The sequence below is a fragment of the Acomys minous genome (genome assembly GCF_964271855.1).
Source record: "Acomys minous genome assembly, chromosome: 9".
NCBI classification, from domain to species: Eukaryota; Metazoa; Chordata; class Mammalia; order Rodentia; family Muridae; genus Acomys; species Acomys minous.
The window spans coordinates 53559154-53585376 of NC_140490.1; the positions used below are offsets into that span (position 1 = coordinate 53559154).

The 26223-nt window shown below is 48.0% G+C and overlaps 1 protein-coding gene and 1 long non-coding RNA gene across 6 annotated transcripts; one reads left to right on the forward strand and one right to left on the reverse strand.

Annotated features, from left to right (window-relative positions):
• The first annotated feature begins 1306 nt into the window (after positions 1–1306).
• Positions 1307–23744, forward strand: TFAP2A (transcription factor AP-2 alpha). 4 transcript variants are annotated; one of them, XM_084796262.1, is made up of 7 exons: positions 1307–1467; positions 10721–11155; positions 14173–14224; positions 16021–16252; positions 18103–18221; positions 20227–20368; positions 22009–23744. In XM_084796262.1, exons 1-7 carry the CDS (start codon positions 1435–1437, stop codon positions 22295–22297), a joined length of 1302 nt encoding a protein of 433 aa, XP_084652388.1. In that variant the 5' UTR covers positions 1307–1434; the 3' UTR covers positions 22298–23744. The 4 variants fall into 4 exon arrangements, with proteins under 4 accessions (XP_084652388.1, XP_084652387.1, XP_084652386.1 ...); XM_084796261.1 differs by lacking the exon at positions 1307–1467 and adding an exon at positions 5816–5950; XM_084796260.1 differs by lacking the exon at positions 1307–1467 and adding an exon at positions 7462–8313.
• Positions 4092–6664, reverse strand: LOC311605591. Of its 2 annotated transcripts, none has more exons than XR_014782019.1 (3): positions 6489–6664; positions 5840–6035; positions 4092–5606 (listed from the first exon to the last, which is right to left on the reverse strand). It is a non-coding gene; the product is annotated as an uncharacterized lncRNA (long non-coding RNA). The 2 variants fall into 2 exon arrangements; XR_014782020.1 differs by having other exon boundaries at positions 5840–6319.
• Positions 23745–26223: the final 2479 nt, after the last annotated feature.

A 26223-nucleotide genomic window follows, 5' to 3' on the forward strand; every position in this document is an offset into this window, starting at 1 on the left:
TCCCCGCCAGAGTAGGAAGGAGGAGTTTTGGGGTGCAGAGGACTTCACTACCGTGCAGTTCACAGCTGACCTTTTACATATATTTGCTGACATGTCAGAGAACTGATGGGAGACCTGCTCTTTGTCCCCTCGCTATGTCCCCATGATAGTAGCCCCAGGAAAATGATCGAGTCTGTTCCAGGTGCTTCAGGCCTGCACACAGTACAACCCGAGATCTCATGGTCCTGGGTGGGGAGGGGGGGGCGAGACGGGGGTGTTGGAAGGGGCTGCAGTCACTGTGGGAGTAGAGCACCCACCCCGGGGCTAATCTCCTCGCTTGCTTTGCTTCGTTCCTGGCCAGGTTGTGATGGGACCTAGATGAACAAGGTGAGAGCCCCAAACCCTGTGGCTTCTTTTAAACTCCCCTCTAATTAGAAGCAGCAGTGAAGTCACTTGAACGATTTTTATCTGTCATGGGAACGCAAACCCCAACCCCAAACTTCAGCTGCCCATTCCAGAGCCACCAACGCCTCATTCTCGCTTTAAAAAAGGTTTTTAACGAAAAAAGATGAAGAGCCTGGGAGCCATAGGAGCTTGGAGGAGGAACAGGGAATCATGAACGTGGGCTTTATACTTAAGTGTTAAATATTCCAACGTCAAAGAGCATGTGTGTTTGTAATTCTTCCCCCACGCCACCCCTACACCCTTTTGCCAATGACAGCAGACTAAATCTCGGGGACAGAAATGAAGCACAATTGCGAATAGCTTCACCTATTGGGCAACACTTGATCTGGAATCCACCGCGGAGGCCGCCCTGGGGGTGGCATTCAGATCCGCTAAGGCAAGCAGCGCCTTGAAGCTCGTGGGCGGGTGAGGAGGAGGGGGCGGGGACCCTGTCCCACAGCTAGCGTCCAGGTGCGCCCAGACTCTTGACCCGGGCCCTTCTTCAGCTCTTCTGACCCATCGCCCCTCCCCTCCCCCACCTCTAACCCAAAAGTTTCGGGGGCAAGGGAAGGGTGGCATGATCTTACAAATGTTTCCACTACACTAGTGCTCAAACACTCGCTCACACCAGCGTGGGACTCAGCAACCTTCAGCAGTCAGTCCCTGGCTTCGGTTCGCTGGCCAGGGACTGACCGGGAAAGCGGGTTAGGGCTGTTGGGAAAAGCTGGAGCTGATGGTGAGATTGCCCTGGCTATAAATCCATCACTTCCCAGGTCGGCTCAGAGAGGTGCTGGGACTGGAGCTGGCGAAGTGAATTCCTAGACCAGCGCGCATGCGTCGGCAGGTAGCAACCCAGCTCCTTATGACCAGGTGAGATGTTGGTGAGCAGGTAAAAAAAAAAAAAAAAAAAAAAAAGAAGGAGATTTGCCTAAGCGATTTCAGTGAGCGGACCCGGCCGAGCCCTCCAGCCCATGCCCGGCGGGGACCCGTCGCCAGGAGCGCCGAGCCGCGATGTCCATACTTGCCAAAATGGGGGACTGGCAGGTACGGGGGTTTGCCTTGGCTGGGGCTGAGGTGGGCGGGGGTGGAGCGGAGGAGGGGGCCGGGAGTGGGGAGGCGGAGAAGAAGCGCCGTGGCCCAGGGCAGGGGAGTCCTAGGTGAGGCACGCCTGGCAGCGCCCAAGAGTGTTCCCAGGAGAAAGAAGACCGGACAAACCAGAGCAGGCGACAGCCTGAGCTCTGGGGGCCAAGCGCGCCGCCCTCGGGGCCAGAGTCCAGGAAAAGCCCGGCGTACGTTCCACAGGTGGCCCTTGGGTCACTTGTGGTTTGATCGCCAGTCATTTCCCATCCCCTCCCCCCAACCCCAACAGAAACTTAGGTGGATGACTAATTTAAGAAGTGGGGAAGGACCCAGGGCCGAAGGTGCAGGTTCCCCATGGTTGTACCTTCAGCCTCACCCCTAGACCTCAGGGCTGGGCGTCCGGGTGGGGTTCTGGTGCACCTGTCCGGTTGGCGTCCCTGTATTTGGGGGACTTTGGGGATAGAGGAAATGAAAGCGGTCCGGATGGCTAGATATAGCCGGGAGCACATTTTTTTTAAAAACACACTTTTAAAAGTTTGTCCAAAGTTTAGCTATTCTCTCAACCGGCTTCCGGGGATAGGTTTTCGGTTGTTGGACTACAGAATTGTGGGGTGGTGCGTAAAGACAGCGAATTTTCCATACTAGACCCTGCCAAAGGTGATCCACCTAGGTAGGCCCCAAAGCGAAGTAGGCGCTGGACCTGGCCTTTTTCGAGAGCCATAGACCCTTGTCCCCGCCTCGGGAACCTGCTTCCACACCATATTCCTTACAGGCAAAGAAGGGTGGCTCTAGCCAGGTTGAAGCGGCCGCCGCCTCTCCCCGGTTGGGGATTTCATAATAGGAACCGCGGGGCCCTGTTTTTGTCCCAGCCAGCCGAGGCCTGGTTAGAGCAGAGATTCTGTAAGTCGTAACCCTAAGGGGCAATTCGAACCAAGGGCTTCGACCTTTCCAAAGAAAATCCAGAGCCGAAAGCTTTGCTGTTCTCAGGGCAAGGCCCTGGATTTTTAGCTTCTCCCTGCAGCTTCTCCTTCTCCCTCTCCCTCGCCCCCCCCTTTCATCCTTCTTTCCTTCTTTCTTTTTATTTTTGCCTGAGAGTTCAGCCATAACATTCTGAGAGGTGTCATCTTCATTACATTCCCAGGGACTGGAGAAAGGAAGGCGTTGTGCTGTTTGTTTTCCTTTCACATTTATTAGTTTTACTTATTGAGTGAATATTTGTTATACTCCTTCCCTAGTTAAGCCTACTAATAGTCGTCCCCTAGTCCCACACTAAACACAAACGCCATAGAGCCCACTCCATATTGTGTTTAACTCTTTTTTGGGGGGTGCTGAAGCTTGGGGTGATGATAGTTAAATTCTGAATAACTCTGCAGGAAGTGAGTAGGTCCCCCCCCCAAAGCTGTGGTTGGGGTCAGGCCTTCAGGGAGTCAGTTTAGGGTTTAAAAGCCAGAGGTTACTAAGGAAAAGAGACACGGTAGAGCCCAGGGTACAGTTTGGCAAGTGTCTGGAGCCCTGAATGTGGGGGTAGGGCCAGTGGTTTTGAGTCCCACGGGAACAGATCTACCAGGCTTGGCCACTTGAGCATCCCTCATCCCGATGGATGTTGACAATCAGAGGACAGAAAAATCATTCTAGCCCCTGTGTTTCTTTGTTTCTCTTGGCTGTCCCTCTCTTGGCATAGTTCATTTCCCCCAGGTCAGGCCTACATCCTCAGCTTTAACTCCGGGCTTACGGCTGCTGTCTCAGGGAGCCAGGGCCCCTGCCCAGCTGCAGCTCTGACTGTAGCGAGATGAGTTGTGGTAATGAAGCTCAGGCAAGCGTGAGCTTCGCCTGGCTCAGGGGCTACCCGACTGCTCTCCCTAGCCTTTCATCAGCGCCCACACTGCGGGCGGTGGCGGCACAGAGCTGGCAGGCCCAATCTGCACGTCAATGGTGCCCTTGGAGGGAATACAACAACACTTTAGTAGCCTTTAGCTGGTTTGGAGCCAGAGATCCGCAGGGCACTGAACAGCAGGGGCAGGGGAGGGGGGTGAGGGTCGTGTTAGAGAGCATATAAACCCTTACACGCCTTTTCCCAGGTCACAACTGAAGGAAAAGAAAGCGAAACTTACAGAGTTCCCTCAAGCATCCTGGGGAGTCTGCAGGATGTAAGAAACCCTGCTTGAAGGCCTTGGAGCGGGCCTACAGGTCATATAGGGCATCAGGCTGTGGCTGCCTCTGGGAAAAGTGGAGGTGCTGGCTCTTCCCAGAGTCTGAGTTCCAGGTTTCAAGCCATTTTACTCCTCAATTGGCCTTGGGGAAAACCTTGAGGAGTCTTGCTTGGAAGTTGGCTTTTGTCTTTTGTTTTTGTTTTTTTGTTGTTTTTTTGTTTTTTGTTTTGTTGTTGTTGTTGTTTTTGGTAGAGTGGAGTGCCAGGCTTCTACACCCATCAACCAAAGGACTGCTTAAATGTGAAAAGTCATCTCTAGGGAGTACCCAGGACCTTGGGTCTTTGAACTCAGTTGTCACCTCTGGCCTTGCCTCTGGCTTTTCAGGGAGGAAGGCTTTAGCTTAGTTGGGTAGGGTCTTAAGGAAGAAGGGTTGCACCTCTTCAGCTTTGAGTAGATTGGGGTTCTTCCCTTCTCTTCCCTTCCCTTTCTTCCACCTGTCGGACACTTGCTTGAATTTGTCGTCATCTCAGTGAGGGGTTTACTATGGAAATCGGGGAGGCCCAGAGATTTTTGGAAACAAACAGACAAACAGAAGAATGAAAGAAAGAAAGAAAGAAAGAAAGAAAGAAAGAAAAAGAATCAGATGAACCAGAGGCCTCTGAGGAGATCTGCTGTCATTGAGCAGTTTGCCACAATTAACAGTAGCAAGGCAGATAAAAATATTTTTTTTAGAGTCCTAGTGGGGAAACGCAGCCAGAGAAATTCCTCTATGTCAAAGTATCATATTACAGCCTTTAATTTTTTTCCCCTTCTTACTTTAAACTAATTGTTGAAAGGGAGGAAGGGTCCCGGTGGAGTGAGTAAGCCCCTGGGTGGAGCTGGGAAAGCCGGGAGTGGTCAACTTGGGTAAGGGGGTGTCTCCGCCTTCAGCTTCTTCACTGGCCGGCCATTGTGCCGCCAACGCGCCGGCGTTAGCAACATCAAATCATAAAGGATAGCGTCCTCCTTTAATTAAAAAGGAGAATCTTGGGAAAACTGGAGCCGATTAGCACAGAAAGAGTTGGTTCCCAATGATTTGTTTTGATGCACGTATGACAAGGCAGGGAGAGTCGCAGAGTCGCAGGCGCTCGTGGATCTGCGTTTAGGCTCACTCCAGAAGTGGCTGTGCATCTCTCCGTCCGAATTCTGTGCTGTTGTCCACGTCGCACCTGGGAAACCTTACAGCCCAAACACCCGCATGAAATTGTCAGTCCGCTCCAGCTTCACACAAATGGGAGGAAAATAATTTAACCCCCGGAGCTGTCGAGTAACCTCTTCAGGGTACAACTTTTATTTTACACGTAGCAATTAAGAGATCGCAAACCCCAACCGAGCCACCGGAGCCGGTTGGCAGAATCTCCAACCTGGGGGGTGAGGGGTGGGGGATGGAGGGGAGCGCAAAGCTAATAAAACTCCCAGGGCGCTGCTGCCCGAGGGGGTAACAGCAAAGAGCGGAGGCGATCTCCAGTTGGGCAAAAATCCTGGAGTGACTTTTCTGGTCCTGGTTTGGTGGCTACGATTCATTGCGAAAGGGATAATGATTTCTAATAAAATCAGACGGGGGCGAAAGGCAGATAGTGGCGGCTGTAGAATGGGTGTGGGGGGCTACTAAAAGTTAGTCCCCGGTTGCGCCGCTGGTACCCTGCGTAGTACAGAGCTTTATCCATGATATCTTTGGCTGGCAGGACTCGAAAGACAGGCGATGCGGAAAGGGATGAAATTGGGCCGGGGTTGGGGCCTCTGGAGCAAGGGAAGGTCCTGGAGCTCTGGGCAGAGGCTGGCGTGCCGGTGTGCGCTCTAGGAGCAAGTTCGTGGCCTGAAGAGGCCTTTATACCTGGGTCTGAGAGGCCGGCGGCAGATTGTGGTACTGGCAAGCAATTGGACTATTGTTGATATGCTAATGAGGCGATTAGGCTGTCGGTGAAGAGCAGGAAAAGGGAAAAGTTTCTACCATTAGAGGGAGATCTCCGAGCGCACACGGGAGCTCTCTAACCCTTCCCTCCTCCTCCCTCCTCGCCCTGCTCCTGGCCCTCCTCCTCCTCTCCCTCCTCCTCCTCCTTCTTACCCTTCTCCTCCTCCTCCTCCTCGCCCTCCTCTCCTCCTCCTCCTCTTGTGCTCACCGCCCGCTGCCCGCACTTTGCGCTAACCCAGAGAGTAGCTCCGCTGGGGTGCGAGGCGCAGAGGGGCAAATCCGGTCACGCCGATCCATGAAAATGCTTTGGAAACTGACGGATAATATCAAGTACGAAGACTGCGAGGTAAGCGCGACGCTGGCTCAGTCACCCTTGCGGCTACAGGCTCGGAGACCGACCCTCCCTCTCTTCCTCCTCTCCACGCTGCTAGCTGTGAAATGCGGGTGGGACAAATGTACACCAGCGCAGCTCCCGCCCCTCGAATTCCCCCGAAGAGCACGGGGGAGAAGCTAGAGAGGGTGGACATGGATCTCGCTTTCTTTCACTTTTGTCCTTCGAAGCTGGTGTCCCACTTTCCCCCCTTTTTTTCCTGCTTACTTTTGGTTCTGCCTGAGAGTGGGGGAAGAGGACAAGCTTGGGTTTGAAAAATAATTGCTGGTAACTGGGCACGTGCCCATGCACTCTGGTGTCTTTTGAGCAAGATTCTGGGGGCGCCTAAGGGTAGCAGGAAGATTAAAAGAAAATAAGTCCCCCTTTCACCTCCTTTCTGACATTAATACTCCTTCCCCCCCCTCCTTCCTTCCTCCCTCCCTTCCTTCTTTCCTTTCTTTCTTAAGAGGGTCCTTTTTGCATTTGGAGAAAGACTCACACACTTTGCCCTGACCTGTAAGCGGGTTCAGTTTGGGAGCCCTCATGTCAGCTGCTGGTCTCACTCCTTAGCTTCTCCAGTCCTTGAAGTTGTAAGCAGTTTCTCCCGCTGCCGCCGCCAAGCTGTGTGCTGGACACACCCCATGGTGGTGGTTGGGTGCGGATGCGCCACTGGCCTCTCCCGAGTGTGTGGGGGGGGAATGCGAGGGGGGGGAAAGGATCACCCTTAAACCTGCCGGCACTTTGCTGTGGGACACTGAGACTTCTACGGCGACAGCCGAGAGTTCGGTGGGACCAGAGAGCGCTCCCTTTGGGAACCCAGGGCCCCGGAGCGTGACTTTTGGGACAGCAGGAAGGCATGGGAAAAGAACCTTTCAGGAATCTTGCAGGAGATGGGTTCAACCTACTGAAAGAAGCTGATGAATGCAAGCGGCGATGGAGGGGTGGGAGGCCCGTGATTAGCCAAATAAATATGTAGCAGCCTTGACTTCTGCTGTACTTCTTTTGCTTTATTTCTTTTCCCTTTGGGCGTTTGGAGCTGGGGGTTCCGGCAGAAGCGCCTGCGCGCGGGCTCCGTGGCAAGGATTCTGCCTTCACTTGAAATCAGAAACTGGGTTTATGTGAAGGAAATGTCACCCACCCCCTCCCCTTTCCTTTTAAAATACTATTTTACCTCTTTCTCCACTCCGGTTTCCCTTTTACCCCACCCCACCCCCAACCTGGCGGAGAGGACACCAGGTGACATGTCACCAATACCCACGCTTCTCTAGGGACTCCTGTGGCGCGCCGAAGGGGCACAGAGACCCCACGTAGGACCAGACACTCAGTTTTCGAGGTTAAGGGTGCCTTTTGCCTGCAGGCCTGGGTACCTCTGTGTCTCTTTAAGAGCAGTTTTTAAAATTTATTATTATTTATTTATTTATTCCTTAGGGGGTCTGAGCTCCCTCCCCAGGCTGGTGCTTTTCACTTTCTTGGAATCCAAAACTTAGTTCTGGTTTGTAGGCGCCCTGAGTAGAAGGATTGAAAGCCTTCGCGTGGCTCTACACACCAAAGGGATCTATCTCGTGGGTAGGGCGTGAGATGAACTTGAACTCCCAGAGAGACTCTGGAGGTGCGTGAGAACGGGGTGGGAGGCGTGTGTGATGAGAATGGAGTGGGACAGAAACGGGGCGGGGGGAAGTCTGGGCAATTTCAGGCAATTTCAACAACTTTGGTGGGAGCTGGCTAGCCAGCGCTGGAGCAGGGATTTCGGGTTTCCGAGTTGTCTGACATGGTTGAGGCTCTGCAGGGACACGCAAGAGGCGAAGTGCCGCTTGTTCCGACGATCAGGCTGGCCGACTGGCAGTGGCGACGCTCTAGGAGAGCTAGCCCTGTCATCTAGGGGGTGTTGGCGGGAGTGGCCCAGCCAGTCCGACGGGTTTGTGCCGGGAGCCTGGAGCCCTTGCTAGAGGCGCCCAGGTTGGGCCGCTTCGCGTCTGTGCGCGCCCCGGGCCTCGTCCGGGCTCCCGCTCCCGGAATCTGGTCCTGGGACCAGCGGAGATCAGAACTACCGCCGCTGAGGAGCTCCTGGCCCCGAGGTCCTAGGGAAGGCAGCTTGAGACCAGGCAGAGGACAAGGGGTTAGCGAAGCGGTCGGGCAGGTCCCAGGCGAGACGCCCAGCCATGGAAAAGCAACGAGGCAGCGGGCAGCCGAGTCCCGAGTCCCAGGCCCCGCCGCGCAGCAGAGAATCCCGCAGTCGGAGAGCAGCGGGAGGCACCTCCCAGACTCAGAACCCGGTGGGCAGCCGCCAACGGGTCCCCGGAGCTCTGGCCCGCGGTTCGCGACCCCCGCTCCATCCCGAGGTCTGCCCCAGCCTTTTAGGTCCGATTGTCCTCCCTCGTTTCCTCTCCCCTCCCCCTCCCTCGCGGGCTCCCCCTCCGCAGCTCCGGCTCGGCCCCCTCCTCCTCCCTCCCTCCTGCCCTCCCTTCCTCCTCCCGGGCGCTCCCTCCTTCCTCCCTCCCTCTCCCCACTCCTCTCTCCTCTTGTCGCCCACACTTTCTTTCTCGCACTCGCAGGCAGACACATCCTCCCTCTCTGCGCTCTCGCCCCTCGGCCTCCCTCTCTCGCCTTCTTTCTCTTTCACTTTTGCAGGCCCTGCAACCTTTTAAAATGTTGCCCCTTCGCTGTGATTCGCCAGACGCCGCGCCGCGGCCCCCCGCGCTCTCGCCCGCTCCCTCCGTCGCTCGCTTTTTGTCTCTCGCGCTCCCTCTCCCCACCTCCGATTTGCTACACTGAGACTCCCGTCAATGACTGCATTGAGAGCCGGCTCCGGCGCGAGTTGCCTCTCCGCTTCACGCTCGATTTCCAGGCATTCTTCCCTTATTAAGTATTCGTGTAATATTAATAGTCATGAATATCTGCTATTAGGAGGCTCCAGGAACGCTGCCCAGCGCGGTTATTAGAAGCTGAAGTGAAGCCGCCGCTAAAGAAAGAGGGGGAGACACGGATTAAGGAACGCGCGCGCGGGCGCGTACACACACACACACACACACACACACACACACACTTTTTTCCTTTTTTTTTTTTTTAGTGTTTTTGTTTGAGGGTTTTGTTGCTGTCTTTTTTTTTTTTCATAAAGAACTTTGAATCCTAATCGATCGCGGCAGGATAGAGATCGTGGGTTCGACCAGCTGAAGGCGCCGCGCGACTCGGTGATACAAGTTCGGATGGATCCGAGCGAGGCTCTGGCGCTCGCGGGAGCGTCCGCGCGGTGACTGGAGTCCTGGGTGGCGTGGGGCTCTCGGCGCCTTTTGTGTGTGGCTCTCTCGGGCCGCGGAGCAGCCGAGTGCTCAAGGCGTGGTGGCTTTTTGTTTTTTGTATTTTTTTTCTCACCCTGACTGGTTACCCCAGACTCTTCGCAGATGTTAGTTCACAGTTTTTCAGCTATGGTGAGTCCCACCCCACCCCCACCCTGTTTCCCTAGGAATTCTGTTCCAGAAACCTGCAGCTGAGAAACTGCCCGAGACCCTGGGCTTCTTGGCCAGGGTTCCTTGTGGACCTCGCCTTCCATTTGCATTTCTATCTTTCTTTTCTCTTTTCTCTGACTCTTTTACGTTTCCAAATCCAACGCGTCGCCACTGCCCTGTCCCCGCTGGACCTCTCCGTGCACGCAGATCCTACCCCGCAGCTCTTTCCCTGGGCCAGTTTCTGGCCCCGTTCGTCTTTGGTTCCTTGCGTATTCACTAGTTCTAGAGAGGCTTTCCACATCTGATGCTTAAACTGGTCTGTGGGTGGGGGGGTGGTGGTGAAAGGCGCACCCCCGTGTATCCCCCTAGCCCGAGGCCTGGCAGCTGAACCTCGGAGGGCTCCTGTTCTCTAGAATGCACTCTTGGCTTGCTTTGCAAGCGGATTGCAATAGAGAAACGTAAAGTCAGGGGTTTCTTTTGCCCTTTGGGGCTAGGGTGGAAGGGGCGGGCGGAGGGGGGCCTCCGCCCCGGGGTGCACCTCTCTCTTTTAAAAGAACCGGGTAAGGCAGAATCTTTCTATTTTAAACCTTGGCTTGGCATCGCTCACTCCCCATTCATATCATAAAACGACCCTGTCGTGTAAAAGCCTCCTAGTAACAGAGGAAGCGGAAAAGACAGACATCCCCCCCCCCCCGCCACTTCCCCAACCATGCAGTTAAAATCTTTAAGCTGGTAATTTAAACGTGTGCTTTCCTAGGGCCCTTGTGAGAAACATGTTTCTATTTAAATAGTCATGAAATGGTAATAGTCTTTGAAGGTTTATGATTTTCCCCCCTCAAGATTAATGGACGAGTAAACAATAACGCAGTGGCAGACAGGTTCAAATCCAGGAAAGGCGAAGGCTGCTTCTCCTGTTTAATATTTAGTGACTGAATTTTGCTTAAGGGAGGTTTGGTACCGCAGCTGTTCTGGGTTGTACTACATGACACTTTTAGGTCTGCTTCCTTCCTTTGAGAGAGATGTCTGGGAAAGTCTGCTTTGCCACTAGATTTACATACTCTGATTTTTTTTTTTTAGTTGTTTGGAGGTTTGTTTGTTTATTTTGTTTTGTTTTGTTTGGAAAGGCCTGCTTCACTTCTGTGCATTTTCCACTGTTAACAATGTAGATACCCCTACCTCGGCGGCCTGCGGAGGGGAACGGGTGATTTCTCTAGACTGGCTTGTAGAATGCTATTAGTGGAGGTACCTGAAACTCTGCGCCTCATTTCTTGTTCTTTCCCTTTTCCCCCTTGCTTTCTTCCAGGACCGTCACGACGGCACCAGCAACGGGACGGCACGGTTGCCCCAGCTGGGCACTGTAGGTCAATCTCCCTACACCAGCGCCCCGCCGCTGTCCCACACCCCCAATGCCGACTTCCAGCCTCCCTACTTCCCCCCGCCCTACCAGCCTATCTACCCCCAGTCGCAAGATCCTTACTCCCACGTCAACGACCCCTACAGCCTGAACCCACTGCACGCCCAGCCACAACCGCAGCATCCGGGCTGGCCCGGCCAGAGGCAGAGTCAGGAATCTGGGCTCTTGCACACGCACCGGGGGCTAACCCACCAGTTGTCGGGCCTGGACCCTCGCAGGGACTATCGGCGGCACGAGGACCTTCTGCACGGCCCACACGGGCTTGGCTCCGGCCTCGGGGACCTCCCTATCCACTCTTTACCTCACGCCATCGAGGACGTCCCGGTAAGAGGCGGTGCGGGCCGCAAGGAACGCAGCCCGAGGCTCACCTGCCCTCTGGGAAGCTTTGTGGAGCCCAGCCCCCGCAGGGCCTTGGTTTTCCTCAATAATAGTTGAGGGTGGGTGTGAGACTTACTTAAACAACTGAATTTAGAAATTAAAAAGTAATTGAGAACAATGCTTCCTGGAGCTCGCTCACCACTTCCAACCGACACAAATAAATCAGGCGATTGTCACCCTTCATGCAGCTTCTCTCCGCGGCAGTAAACTGTGTGGATCGAGGAAGGATCTAATTCCATTGCTGAATGTGTCGTGGGGATTGCTCGCTGTTCTAGGAAAGAGGTTGTTAAATTTAGCCCCGAGAACTCCTCAAACGCGTTCACAAAGTAAAAGAAAGTGTGGAAGACTTAAGAAAAGGTCCCTGAGCCGGGTTTTATAAGCATTAGTGAAACCTACAAGTTACTCCTACCCTATTCTGATCAAAGGATAACAAGTAGCAAATCCAAGCACAGGGACATTAAAATGCAGCTTTCTTCTCTTCCTGGGGGTGCTAAGTGGTGACCTCATAAATCATTAGCTGGGTTCCCAACGCCTATCAGAATCTGCTACACCGCATATTCAATTAAATGTTTGTAGACTATTGGGCACTGCGTTGAGTTTAATTCAGTTACCAATAAATGCAGTTTAAAATGATTTCTAAATAAGCAGGGCCTAGCACATGTAGTACAACGTAACTCAGGCTATTGATAATTTGAAAATACTTTTAAAAATTAAATTGCAACCAGCATCTCAGCCTCAGCTCTATAAATTTATGGCTTTCTCACAATCTTCCTGAAATGGAATTAGAGCAAACATGCATGTACATGCGTGTATATGTATAATGGAAAGGCTGTTAAAGGTGCTTTTCTTTGGAAAGGAAATGTATCTGGATGTGATTTTTGCTAAAATGCTATTTCAAATTACTACATCAAATATAGCAGTGGTATGTCTGTTGACAGTTTAATGATTACTGAATTAGATTGTAAGGGAAATGGCCACATGAACTTACCTGATTGCCTGGCGGATTTAAACATTTTTGAAGTTCTACAGGAAAATAGAAAATTTATTACCTCTCTCATTTAGCCCAGTTAATCACTGAAATTTGTTGGTTATGCTTAACAGCCTTGCAAAGAACACAGGAAAGCAGGCGCTTGGTCCAATGCAAGGCTTAGTAAGCATTCTCTGTGTAGATGTGTGTTTATATTTAGATGGTTTTTAGAAAATGATGCTTAGTGAATTTGAGGCAATGTTTTATAAAAATAATTTTGAATAGAAGTAGAAGTTATCATGATTTTAGTTTCCTTTCATAGAGAGTCTCTGAATTCTTCATTTTTTAAAAAAAAAACACTCCAATAACAAAATAATGCTTTAAGCTTGTGGAGCTACTGTGTGTTGGACATAGGTCTACTTTTGCAAAGATCTCCTGTGGATGATGGGAATTCTTGATACCTGTGTGGTAACTCTTTGTAGTGAAATTGGTCAGTAGGAGAAATTAAACAAATGATCTCATAGAAGCAAGAAACCCAGTGCTCGTCTCACCCTCCCCCACCTCTCAAGGAAAAAAAAATCTTTCAAAGGAATTTGGGTCAGGAAAAGGGTTGTTTTCAATTTTCTCTTTGCTGCCACAGTTAACTTTTAATAAGAATGACTGCTAAATATTTAAGAAAATCAAGTCAATGGTGAAAATTATTTAATCATTAATATCTCAGTGGGGTTTTAAACCTAATAGTCTTCCCTGTATGGACAAGGTCTAGCTAGAAATAACAGAAATAAAAGTATTATGCCACACTACATTTACTTTATGGGTTTAGGGTGCGTGCATAAAGGGATCATATTTCCCCATATAGTTAAAACACAAGAACTGCAGCAGTAGTCATTTCTGAACATTTCTCAATTTAATTATACTTAAATCCAGAAGCACTTTAGGCAAGTTACAAATGAGAGCATTGAGTATAATAAAACCTGTAATAAAGCAACTTAGTACCATCCACCCGGAATCATTGCGATCAGGCACAATTAACAGGAGCATAAATCCAAGACAGAATGGAAAATGTTCGAATCAGTATTATTGTTGGACAAAGACTAGAGAAGGAAGTAATAGTTTTTTAAATGGCAATGCCTGTGCTTGGTAACGATTGCGAAATCTTCTATCTCAGCAGCCCTGGTGCTAATTTGTAAACACAGCCAGACATTATATTGCCTGTCAGTTTCTGCATTAGAAAACATGATTTCATTTTACTTTCTAATCACGTTTTGATTCTAGCACACACACACACACACACACACACACACACACACACGTATACCCATCCATCTGTAAAGAGGTGGGGGGGGGGGAAACACACATTGCTGCTGGACAGCAGGAAAGCAGCCTCAAAGATTTTTTTTTTGTTCCTGATATTTCAACATTCCTGTCATATTTACTGTATGCAGCAGTCTTTCACAAATGATTTCTAGTTTTCCTTAAGTGAAGGTGTGTTTGTGTTTGTGCTTTGTTGCATTACCTACAGGGTTTCCCACAGTCCGCTGTTACTCCCGCCCCTGTCATTTCTATTGTGTTTCCTTGGCTTTGGCTGCCTCCACACTGGGATCCCTGAAGTCCCAAACTGCTGAGGGGTGCCACACTGAAGCTGGGGTGCATCTCTAAAGGTTGAACCGATGTGAAAAAGATTAGAAACTCCAAAACTTCATTTAATTTCCAAAGAAAGTTTTATTCCCTATCCCATCCTCTTCAATGTGGATTATCTGCTGGGGGGGGGGGGAGAAATGGCCGTGGGTATACAGCGAAACCTCTTGAGTTTTAAAGCTCCAAATTCAGTAAGCCAAGATGAGATGTTTATATATAAATGCCATTATGGGGGGGAGGGGTGGGGAAGGGGAGGGGGACTCCCATCCTTCCCTTCCCCTCCCCCACCTTGCAGGGAATATTCATTTCCTTTTGTTTTGATTACACACTTACATTCATGTGTATCCTTTTGTGGCAGCATGTAGAAGACCCGGGTATTAACATCCCAGATCAAACTGTAATTAAGAAAGGTAAGCCATTTCCTTCTGCATTCCAAACAAGTCCTCACAGGCAGAGTGCTATTTAAAAGAACTTGCAGGACTGTATTTATTTTTTTTTCAAATAGGATTTCCTAAAGGCTCAGAATTAGCAAATAGATAGGCATAGAAGAACAGTGTTTAAATAACCAGCTTTCAGGATCTTGGTAATGGCAACAGGCTAGCTTTGTTCTGATTGTGATTTCAGCAGTGCATTTAGTGTAATGGTATTTGGAAGAAGTGAAATGTGCAATAGTTGATCTGATTTGGAAGTGTCATTTCAATTTGGAAATAGTTTCATGGCTAATTCATTGTGTGGAGTTAAAGGCCATGAGGGTTAAAAAGTGTATAAGGCTGAAATAATACAAATAATTTAATATTAATGAAAAGACATTAAAAAAGCACTCTATGAGGGGAAGACAACTTTCATGTTCTCTAATTTTGTTTCTACTCTCTTGATTGAGTTTAAAACTTTGTGAATTAGGTTAGTAAAAATGTAGCTTTTGGTTAAAATTAGTATCTTGAAGATGCTGCTATTGGCCTGTGTATTTAGAAAAGAAAGATGTTACATAATTTGAATGGATTTATCATCTGCATAGTGCTTAGTGGGTAGAAATAAAGTTTCTTGTATTAAATGCAGTACAAGTATTTTGTTGTGGTGGTGGTGGTGGTGGTGGTGGTGGTAATGGCGGCAGTCATTTCAGGATTCTAGGCACCACCAGAGGACAATGCTATGTAAAACTGTTCTCATTTCTAACCCCAATCAGTATATTGTTAGCTAGTTTAAAGTTTCATTTTTGCATCTGTAAAATTTGTCATGTCAAATTAGAAGTGCAAAGGATAAATCTTAAGAGGTGCTCTTTCCAAGTCGACATGATAATTGGCTCTTTTATTAGTAATCTCTCAAGAGTTCGTTTAACTCCTATTGTCTCTATTAGCCTCTCCAGAGCTATTAATGTCACAAGTGATCTATCCAAAACCTAGAGCCCCTCACCTCCCCATATGACTAGAATATCCCCATTTTAAAAACCACCAGGAGCACTGTGATGAGACTGTGCATATTATTATGTGTCTCCATGTGGACTTTAATATACAAATGCACTGAACTTAACCGGTTGTGGGTGCATCTGCATTACACTGGTGTTAAGAAATGGACCCCTCCTTTCGCTGGTTTTGAATTTGTTTTCTAACAACGGTAGATCTAACAATGAAGAGGTTGGTTTTAACTGATTGTATATCCTAACTCCTACCCCACTGAAGGGGCTTAGGCAGACAGGGTTCGGTTAGTATTTGCTCAACAAAAGGATGAATTCCTAGTGTTCAACTGCAGGCCCCTTCATGGGCTTGGAAAGATCTCCCAAAACTCGAGTGTCTTTCAAAATGGAACATAAGGGTCTACTGATGAAAGGACGGACGTGTGTAGTGTGTGATAACAGAATCCGCCACTGCCAGTTGAAATGTTCCTTTACTGGCTGCTGTAGCCATCGAAACTATTGGCTGATTTTAGCAGCAATTTCTCACTGCAACGAGCCTTTCGTCTGCAAAACCTGGCTACGCCAATTCTTCCCCGGGTTTATACATGAAACCCGCCCGCTGTCTCCCTAAACCCGAGCTCCTGCACCTCGCTGTAGCCCTCTGAGAGAGCCCAGGAGGTCGGGACAGCACCAGCCATCTCTAGACAGCTTGCAGCAAGGGTGAGGGCAGGAAGCCGCCGCGGGATTCCAGAGCTGAGCAGCGCGGGGTCGGCTGCCCTCCTCACACCCCTCACGCGCCCGCGTCTGTCTCTGCAGGCCCTGTGTCCCTGTCCAAGTCCAACAGCAATGCTGTCTCCGCTATCCCTATCAACAAGGACAACCTCTTCGGTGGCGTGGTAAACCCCAATGAAGTCTTCTGTTCAGTTCCGGGTCGCCTGTCGCTCCTCAGCTCCACCTCGAAGTACAAGGTCACAGTGGCGGAAGTACAGAGGCGCCTCTCACCGCCCGAGTGTCTCAACGCGTCGCTCCTGGGCGGAGTGCTCCGGAGGTGAGGCTCGTCCCGGTCCCGCCCCGCCCCGCCCCGCCCCGCCCCGCCCCGCCCCGCCCTGCGGACGCGGCCCCAGTGCGCCTGCGCCGGATGGTAGCGGTACTGCCTGCAAGGCAGGGAAAGGGGCGGGGAGGAGTGCGAGTGGCGCTTGGTGGGCGGGGCCGAAGGCGGGGTGAGGTGAGGCGCCTGCGCACTCGAGGGAAACTCGGCTTTCTGCTGCACGCACGCGCAGCTCAGTGGCTCTTAGGCTCAGTCCCAGCCTTGGCAGCCGTGGGGCGCCGTGCCGCTGCCTTTTCCCTGGTTGCACAGAGGTTACAAGCTTAGAAAAGCTTCTAGGCTCCTTGCTTTGCTTTACCACCCTGTAAGGTCTCTGATGGGAACCGGCTGCCCTTGAGTGGGGATTTAACAGACAGGTTTCCAAGTTAAGGAAGATAGTGACTTCTGCTTGCTTCCTGCCTCCGCAACCCTGGTTTGCTGGCACCTCCAGCCAGAAGGCACCCTTACCCTGACTCCCACCTCCACCTCAGTCTTGGTTACCGGAGGTGTTAGTTGTTCTGGTTTACTGGGTGTGTGTCAGGCAGTGTGCAGGGCACATTTCCAGTTTCCGTCCATTATATGCAGTCGCTCTCAGGAACTGCATTCCTTAACACAGGATTCTCACCTCTCAGGAAAGAGCCCTTTAGAGACAAGATTTCACAGGGGCCAGGAAGGTGGAGAGTCTAAAGGGAGGAAAGACACAGAACCAGCTCTATTGTGTATCCTTCCCCTTTTTAGGGTTCTACCCAAGGTTGTGAGTTGCAGGCCTAGTGTTAGGTTTGGTCAAATAGTGTTTCTCTTTCTTCCCTTCCACATAAGACTCGTAATTTTATTGTCTAACTTTAGTCCTGTATCTTAATAGCCCTCAGTTGGGCTTTGGTGTCTACAGCCCACCGATGTGCTCTAAGAGGGCTTTGCAGAGTTAATGCCAGCTACACAGGTGACTTTCAGTCACTTGGCCTTTCCTTAGTTGTCGTTTACTGACACAGATCTTTCTCTGTCCTCTGCTTTTTCCTCCCCTTCCCCCCATCCCCAATATCGGAGACTGCTTACCTATGGGAGTATAATCTAATCCACACAATTAAAGAACCACTTGAGTAGGGAATAAAATCTGAAATTAATTAATTTGCTGTTTTATTTAAACAATTTATCTTAAGCACTTTCTGATTCTGGGAGTCTATTTAGACATCTATTTAGAAGTGTCTCCATTGTCTATGAAATCAGGAAAATTTTTTGAAGGCTGATATCAACCATCATCCTTTTAACATTACCAGTTGCGCTCCTGACATGGCATGTAGACACTTGGCGAGATGCGTTTCCCATTGGGACTGAAGCCAGAACATGAACTGTGAGCAAACTGTGATGATAACTTTGGTTACTAGGAACAACCTTAACAGCAGATCTTGTGAGGACAATTTAAAGACCCCGCTGGAGTTTGCTTTGATTGTAGCAACAGGGAAAATACAATTATCAGCTGACCTCAAGAATACCCTCTCACTCTAACGATCAGAACTCTCTCTCTCTCTCTCCCTCTCTCTCTCTCTCTCTTTCTCTCTTTCTCTCTCATGTATGTGTGTGTCCAGATACCTAAAAATGGAAAAAGCCCCCAATCTGCCACAGTAGGTGCAATAATAACTGAACATAGTAGGCGCTTTACAGTTTAACATGACTTTATCTCCTATGACCTTTAGGTTCAGTTTCTTCTTGGGCTGTCTTCCCCTCAATGTTAAAAAAGTGTTCAGAATGACTTTAATGCAACACAGAACAAGTCAAAATATTTTCTAAATCCTCATCTCCATGTGTTTATGAAACAGAGCGAAGTCTAAGAATGGAGGAAGATCTTTAAGAGAAAAACTGGACAAAATAGGATTAAATCTGCCAGCAGGGAGACGCAAAGCCGCCAATGTCACCCTCCTAACATCACTAGTGGAAGGTAGGCAAATCTACTTGTTAAATAGAATGGAACTGTCATATAGGGGAATAGATTATATTTAATGGCCAGATGTTTGGGTGTGTTTTGTGTCCTTTGGGTGATTTCGCCTTTCCATGGGATGTAGCTATAATTGGAAGTTAGCACAATTCTGGGATGCCAAGGACAACCAAGAAACAACAAAATAAGAGGAAAAAAAAAGATTCAAAGCCTATTTATATAGACTCATGCATATGTGTTCTTCTCTCTACCACAAACTTACTCTCCCTTCAGTACAAATCTCACCTAAACAATGCACAAATTTAAGAGCCATGCATTCCCCAAGTTCCTGTCTCCTCTAAAGAATTCAGCAGTAAATCACTAAGGTTATACTGACATCTGCATTTGAGAAATGCGTGACCATTACTTCCTGAATTAATTTGGGAATCTTTGACCTGCATCCTGATTTAAGACTGTCCTGAAAGCTCAAGGTTCAATGCCCTTGTAGGTTTTTGTTTTTCTGGATATATGTTCCCTCTCTCTCTCTCTCTCTTTTTTTTTTTTTGTTGTTGTTGTTGTTGTTGTGCTTCTTTCTCTCCAGGAGGGTAAAAAAGTGAGAAATTTTAGAATTTGGATTGCATGATACAGAAGAGGGAAACAACAACAAAAAACAAAACTAAAAACAAAACTAAAAACAAACCAAATACATTGTAAAAGAGTTTCTTATGGCAGTTTTTGTTGTTGTTGTTGTTGTTGTTTTTAGCACACATACCCTTTTCAAAGTTCTCAAGACAAAAAGCTCTATCCAGCTAGACAAAAGCTGTCACTAAGGTCTGGTCCCATTCTTGCTAGAGTCCTAATTTCTTCTGATATGCAGTTGGTTTAAGGCTGGGAATAAGGGTTGGGATGGACACACAGCTTTCCTGTGCTTTTCGTTGTGTTTTGTTATAGTTCATGTTAATAGGAAAATAAAAAGATGGTGATTTCCAGGCAGATTTAAAACTAGCACTCATATTTTAATGAGGCATATTTTCTTATGTTCATAGTGCATTGGGGGAGATATTGATTATTGAACCTAAGTACGCTGAAAGTTTCTAGAAAACATCTGAAACAATGTTTTTGAGGAGGAATTCTACGACTTCCATGTGTTTAATGGTGTTGAAGTTGGTGATAATGTAACTTAAAAAAAAAAGCAGCCATTGTTAAGGGCGAGAAATGCAAATACAGCAACATTGTATTAAAGTAATGGTAGCATGGGGAGAATGCACTATTCATATCCTACTCCCCAAATTACATGCCATGAAAATGGTGGTGGCAGCTGAGGGCGGAGCGTGAGAGCTGGTCCGGGTCTGGGGGTTGAGAGGTGCAGTGGGGAGGCAGTTTCTGGAGAACTGTTATTGTTTGTGATCCGCTCCATTTTATGGAAACAAGCTCTGCAGAGAGGGCTTTGATGCTCTAATTGGCGCATGCGTTCTTCCGGAGCTGGAGCTAATGGCAGGAAGCCCTGCAGTAAAAACCAACTGGTTCAGGAAATTAAAACCAAAGATTCGAAAATCAACAACACAGACAGACTCAGTGGAGTGACCCTCAAATCCTCTTGGTTAATCGGCTTGGATGAACAGATAATTATATGTGATCAAGTTAAAATGTAAACTCTCTGGTGGTTCCCTTGCTGGAAAGCTCCAGGAGTAATTATGAAACATCATCGATGAATGTGCTGATAGGTGTGAGGCGGGATCAGCAGAGCCATTTTCACACAGAAGTTGGGGAATCATCATCAGTCAGGGATGGGTGGGGGGGGGTGATGGGTGGGATTAACCCCTGTAAGCCACTTGGCACTTTTACTGATGAATAAATACATTCTCTGGATCTCACCTTGGAGAAGAAATGTCCAAAGGAAGGAAACAAGGAGTTTCTGCCCCTTCCAGGTTCTGGTGAAGAAAGTTAAGGGAGTTGGGTGTGGAGAGGAAAGTTTCATTCCAGTTCCTTGGTTCTCTGGGCCTCACCTCCCTCTTCCACCTCTTGCCAGGAGAAGCCGTCCACCTAGCCAGGGACTTTGGGTACGTGTGTGAAACTGAATTTCCTGCCAAAGCAGTAGCGGAATTTCTCAACCGACAGCATTCCGATCCCAATGAGCAAGTGACAAGAAAAAACATGCTCCTGGCTACAAAGTAAGGCATTTACCTCTGTGGGGTCTCGACTGCTCACTGTCAAAAGAAACACACACACACACACACACACACACACACACACACACAAATCATCTGGAGCTTTCTGCTCTTTTTTCTTTCTTATTGATCAGCTTTGATGTGGATCCTGAAATGAGGGCACAGACTTGGAAGTTAGCATAGTGTGTATCAGAGCGGCACAGAGTGGGCCTGTCAGTGTGAGTGAGCCTGTGCTCTTCCTCAGGTCTGGTTCTCTTTATGTGTTAACTTTTAAACTAACGGGGGATGTGCCTGGTGTTGGGCAGGGGTTTCACCTGAAGTGTATGGATTTATGACAGTGTTGTTTCGTTAAAAACAGAATCAAATCCTCGAAGGGCTACCAGACAGGCTTGCCTAGGCCCATGTTTTTTTGTCTCTTACCCTGGTATTCTCAAAGGCAAAGATTAAACAGGGGCCTGCAAAATGTGCCGTGCAGAAACTGCCCTACTTTCACCTCTAATCCCAGATTCCATTTCTTCTCTCTCTCTGTCTCTCTCTCTGTTTTTCTCTCTGTCTCTGTCTCTCTCTGTCTCTCTCTCTCTCTCTCTCTCTCATACACACACACACACCCAGCTGACAGAAACAGAGACAGTGAGACAGTCACACACTACAAGTTTTAGCCTACACACAAGCTGTCAATTGGGTTTCAAGATGGCCCAAGTTACATTCTCATAGGGGCCTGGGCTGAATAGACTTCTCCGGGTTGAAAAGAAAATGACTGTTTGGATATGTTTTCTGGAAATTAAAAAAGGCTTGTTTTGAAGTCTTTACTTATCAAGAGCTGCTGTCACTGAAAGGCACTGCAGCAGTTGAGAGGCTGAGGCCTTGGGTGGGACAGTTTCTGGCCCAGGGATACTGCTTTCCTCACCCTTCCCCCCAGGCTATAGCCACCTTAGGAAGGCCTCTGCCAGTGCTGGCTTCCAGGACCAGACAGACTTCCTGGGTTTCTGTCTCTTTGAGACAGTTGTGTGTCGCTGACCTCAGAGCTCACCAGTTAGGCTAAAGTAGCTGCCCAGCAAACCATTGGGATTTACCCCCCACTACCCCACCCCTAATCCCCCTCATCTCCTATCCCCCCCCCAGCCTCCCACCCCCATTGCTCACCAGCTTTGGGGTTGAAGAAATAAGCCTCCAGGCTGGGTTTTTACATAAGTCCCAGGGATCGGAACTCAGGTCCTTATTTGTGATCAAGCCAGTGAAGGAGAGCTGTTTCTGTGGTTCCTTTAGGGGTGTGTGGGACAGCTCCGCTCTGATGATATCTTGGAGAGCAAGACTGATGGTTCTAGAATACTGAAGAGGGAGACTGGTGTTTTTTAACTTCTGGTGTAACTTTTCTTTGTCCTCATCCAGTCTGTAAACTGCTTTTCTGTGTTCAGGGTGTTTGCTGGGAGTGAGAAAGGTGTGGGCAGAAGTTTGTCCTGTGTGTCTGAGGGCTGTGGGTGAGGAGGGAAGGGGAGGTCCTTTTGAGATAGGAAGAGTGTTCATTTAAGGAGGAAAGATTTGGGTCCTAAGGCGGTAGGGAGGCTAGGTGGCAGAGGAGGCTGCACAGGTCACTACCACTCGGGCCTGATGGGAGCTTCACCTCCTTCTCTGTTCCGCTGCAGACAGATCTGCAAAGAGTTCACTGACCTGCTGGCTCAGGACCGATCTCCCCTGGGGAACTCGCGGCCCAACCCTATCCTGGAGCCTGGCATCCAGAGTTGCTTAACCCACTTCAACCTCATCTCCCATGGCTTCGGCAGCCCAGCGGTGTGTGCAGCGGTCACCGCCCTGCAGAACTATCTCACCGAGGCCCTCAAGGCCATGGACAAAATGTACCTCAGCAACAACCCCAACAGCCACACGGACAACAGCGCCAAAAGCAGTGACAAAGAAGAGAAACACAGAAAGTGAGACTCTGCTCCCGTCCCCGCCCCTGCCCACCTCACCGGCCCGCGCCCCCACTCGCCCCTCCCCCACCCGGCAGGTGACAGCTCCCGGACCAGCCACTCCTACTGCTGCTGCTACGCTGCGCTGCCGCGCGCCGCCCTTCCTCCTCCCCCCCGGAATCCTCGGGACTGCTCCCCTCGACTGCCAGAGAGGCAGCCCAGTCGCTGCCTACTCAGCGCCCAGCCTCAACTTCTACATCAGCACCAACACCCCTTTACCCTCATGTGGAGCCTAAGAGAACAGAACAGGTCGTGAAGCCAGCAAAGAAAAGTTCTGTCGCGTTTGTGAACAATTTTTTTAAAAAAATAATCAAATCGACAACAAACATTAAAACTTTTTTTCTAAAAAAAAGAACGTTAAAAAATTTAAAAAGTATATGAGCTTCATGGGACTAACTCATCGCCTTCCCTTGCATACTTCAGATTGTAGCCATACTTTAAAAAAAAAAGGCAAAGAGGATAATGACATTTTTATCAGTATTGTGAATAAACTTGAACACAAATACAGAAGTTCTATGTCCTGTCTTCAGTTGTAGAAGTTGTCTCTGCAAGGTACAGCCACCCACTTGAACTTCTTCCTCTGATGACACAGGCCACACTTCTATAAGGGAATCAGTGTTCACGTATCTGTATATATTTATTTATGTGTAATTTAATGGGATTTGTAAATATGGTGAGTCTGTTTTAAACCTTTTTTTTTTTTAATTTATCTGGTGATCTCGTTTACCTCCTGTTTAGTGGGTTTTGGATTCTCCCCTCTCTTAGTTCTTCATGTGGTTTTACCTACTTAGAAATCCAAGGTTTGGGTGATTGCTCCCCCTCCCCCACATGCCCCCCCATGTCTGCAGTTCATGAATTTAGCCCCGTGGTAGCATGTTAACAATGATAATGAAACAACTGAACAAAAAAAAATTTTAAGGTAAAATAAAATTTTATATATAATTAGTATTACATTTAGCTTTTCATTGAACTGAAAAGAAAAACGGAGTGGTATTGGGACACTGGAAAGATTTTTTTTTTTTAAACTGGAGTGATTTTATAACTCTTCTATGGTATCGTGGGGAGAAAAATAAAGTTTATTTGAGTTCACAGTCCTCCCTCAAAAGCGTCCTCTGAGCAATAAATGAACATTGTCTTTAAACCAAGGGTTAGGGATTTCTCTTCTCTTCTTCTTCTTCTTCTTCTTCTTCTTCTTCTTCTTCTTCTTCTCTCTCTCTCTCTCTCTCTCTCTCTCTCTCTCTCCCCCCCCAAGCATTTGGGACCACCTGGTATTCTGTGTCTTCACTGGCCACATTGGAAAGAAGAAGCAGCTCTAGATGTGCTGTGTTGAGTCGCGCTGGCAGTAGTTTCCATGGCTGTCAATGTATCATAGTCCTTTGTTGCCCAGATAAATAAATATTTGATACGCTTTATGTCGATTTTTTTTTATTCAGTGGCTGTCTTTACCCTGGCGTATTTTTGTTCTTGGCAGTATTTTTTATTCAGCATGGTTACAGTAATTGAGTTTAACTCTCCCTTGGCAATTGCTCTTTGCAATAAGCAGCTGAACCCACTGTTTCCCTCAAGTATAATAAAAACTTACTTTCAACTTGGAGTTCAGAGCAGGGTATCATTTAGATATTCCACTGAGTCTGTATTCAGACAAATGACACAATAAAAACCCAATGTATTCTTTTGGATAAAAGATTGTACTGCTAAAGCAATGACATAGTATTGCTTCCTGACTGGGGGTGGGGTGGGGGGGGGAGGCATTAACTTTTACTATTAAAAATAAAGTTTTATTTTATTTATGTTGATCCTTTAGGTTTTCATTTGCATTTTGGAAGCCAAAAATATTAAACCCTCAGCCACTAAGCATTAGAAAACTACAAGGCTGATGGCGAGAACACAAGCCCCCTCCTGTAACTGCACTGGAGAATATGTCTGAGAAGATGACTAGTTCATTAGTGCAAGGAAAGTGACCATTTCAGCCTTCACCTGCGCGCTTAGGCTTTTACGGTTTAAGTCCATTTTCTGGGTGGAGTAAAGGCATGGTGGCAGAAATACACGTGGGACACAGAAAGGGAAGCCAAATTCCCCCCCCCCATTTGCTTTAATATTTCATCCAGAGATAAATGCACGACTGGATCCAGTAGAGGGGAGTGGCAAAGTAGGTGGATCCCTAGAGTCTTTTGACACCGGACCCCACCCCACCCCAAATGCAGGCACATCCCTCCCTATCTCCACTGGCTCCTCCTCGGACCTTTTAGAAAGACAAAATGTCTCTGAAGAGGGGTAGAGAGGGGTGGGGGAGGGCCGCCCCTGCAAACCTTTCCTGTCTGTCTTCTACAATAACAGGGCTGTATGCTTGCTGTGGGGGAAGGAAGGACCGTCCTGCCTGCACAGGAACGTGGCGAATTCAGAGCTTTTGTAAATGGGATTTGTAATGCTTTGCCTTGGAAGTGAGGTGGTTTTTAAATTTTTATTTAACTTATGCCATCATTATTATTATTTATTACAACAACAAAAATGGAGGGCAACTAGCTCGAAGGCTTAAAGGAAGGCTGTGTAGCTGGGTGTGTTGAGAAAGGCTTGACTTGTGGTCCTGGCTTTGACGTGCAGAAGACTAAGAAAGCAAAGCATCTGAGTGTCCATTTTGCAGCCTTTCCCCTTCTAATCTCCTTATAGAAGGCAGTGCAGAATCAATCTCCACAAACCAAGGAGAGTTGGTGGAGTCTAAATTCTATTTTCCAAAGCCAGAGAATTCATAACAATGGTGGGTTTAAAAAAAAAAAAAATCAGATGGAAAGTGTATTCTCAGAACGCAACGTGGCAATTGTTTTTTAAAGCGGTTATTTATTATTTCCTAGAGAGACTGGTTAACTGTAACGTAGACGTAACAAAATAATGAGGCGAATGAACCCTAACTGTACGTACTGTTGACAGAAATGAAATGCACACAGCGTCGTAGCAGGTGAAGTGAAGCGTTGTCTATCAGGACTGTTTTTCTTGGCTGCATCTCAGATTGTGTGGGGGATCCTAACCTCAGGCACAATAGCATTCATAAACAGCCATACATTGCTGCTCTTTCTCCAATGACACATAAATACTCATTTTAAAACGAAAACAATCTTATTAAATACCATTCATTCATATCTGGATTTACAGATGCTTGTTATGTGGGAAAACCTGAACCCAATATAATCTTTGCATCCCAAAAAGGGTAGAAAGGAAATAGTGGCTAAAACAGGATGAGGTTTAAAAAAAAAATGGTTTTCAAATGCAGAGAATCAGTGATTTTTATTCTGTAGTTGGGCTGATGATATTGCCACTGTTTGAAACAATAAAATTAACAAGAGTCGTGTACATTTTAGGCGAATGGGACACAGAAGGTGATTATTAAAATTTTTTAAAATTGAGATAACCAAAGGCAATGTGAATTTTGGCTTTTTCTGTTGTAACTGGTGTATATTCTCCCAATTATGTGGAGATTCCTTGATAAGTTGGGTGTTTATATGCTAACAACAAAGATTCCCTTTGGATTAAACCAGACCAGGATACATAGTTGAATTATAAAGATGCTCCCCAGGCTATGCTAATCACCATGCCCAATTTTTATGGAAACACAATGCACTTTCTAGGTGGCTAGTCTGAGTCACCTCTTCTATACCTCAACACCCTTTAAAAATCACAATTCAACCCACTCCTCCCCAAAATCGAATATTAATACAATTTGTGTTCTTGATGGAGCTACCATCAGGGCCGCAATGCCCCGCAGCTGAAATAATATTTAAAATAGAAGGGATTTGACATTTGAGAAGTCAGTGGCTTGAAATACCCAGTTGTACTTAGCTAATTCAGTCCTTAACCTCTGGTTTCAAATAAATCAATTACAGTCGATTCCACTTCAGT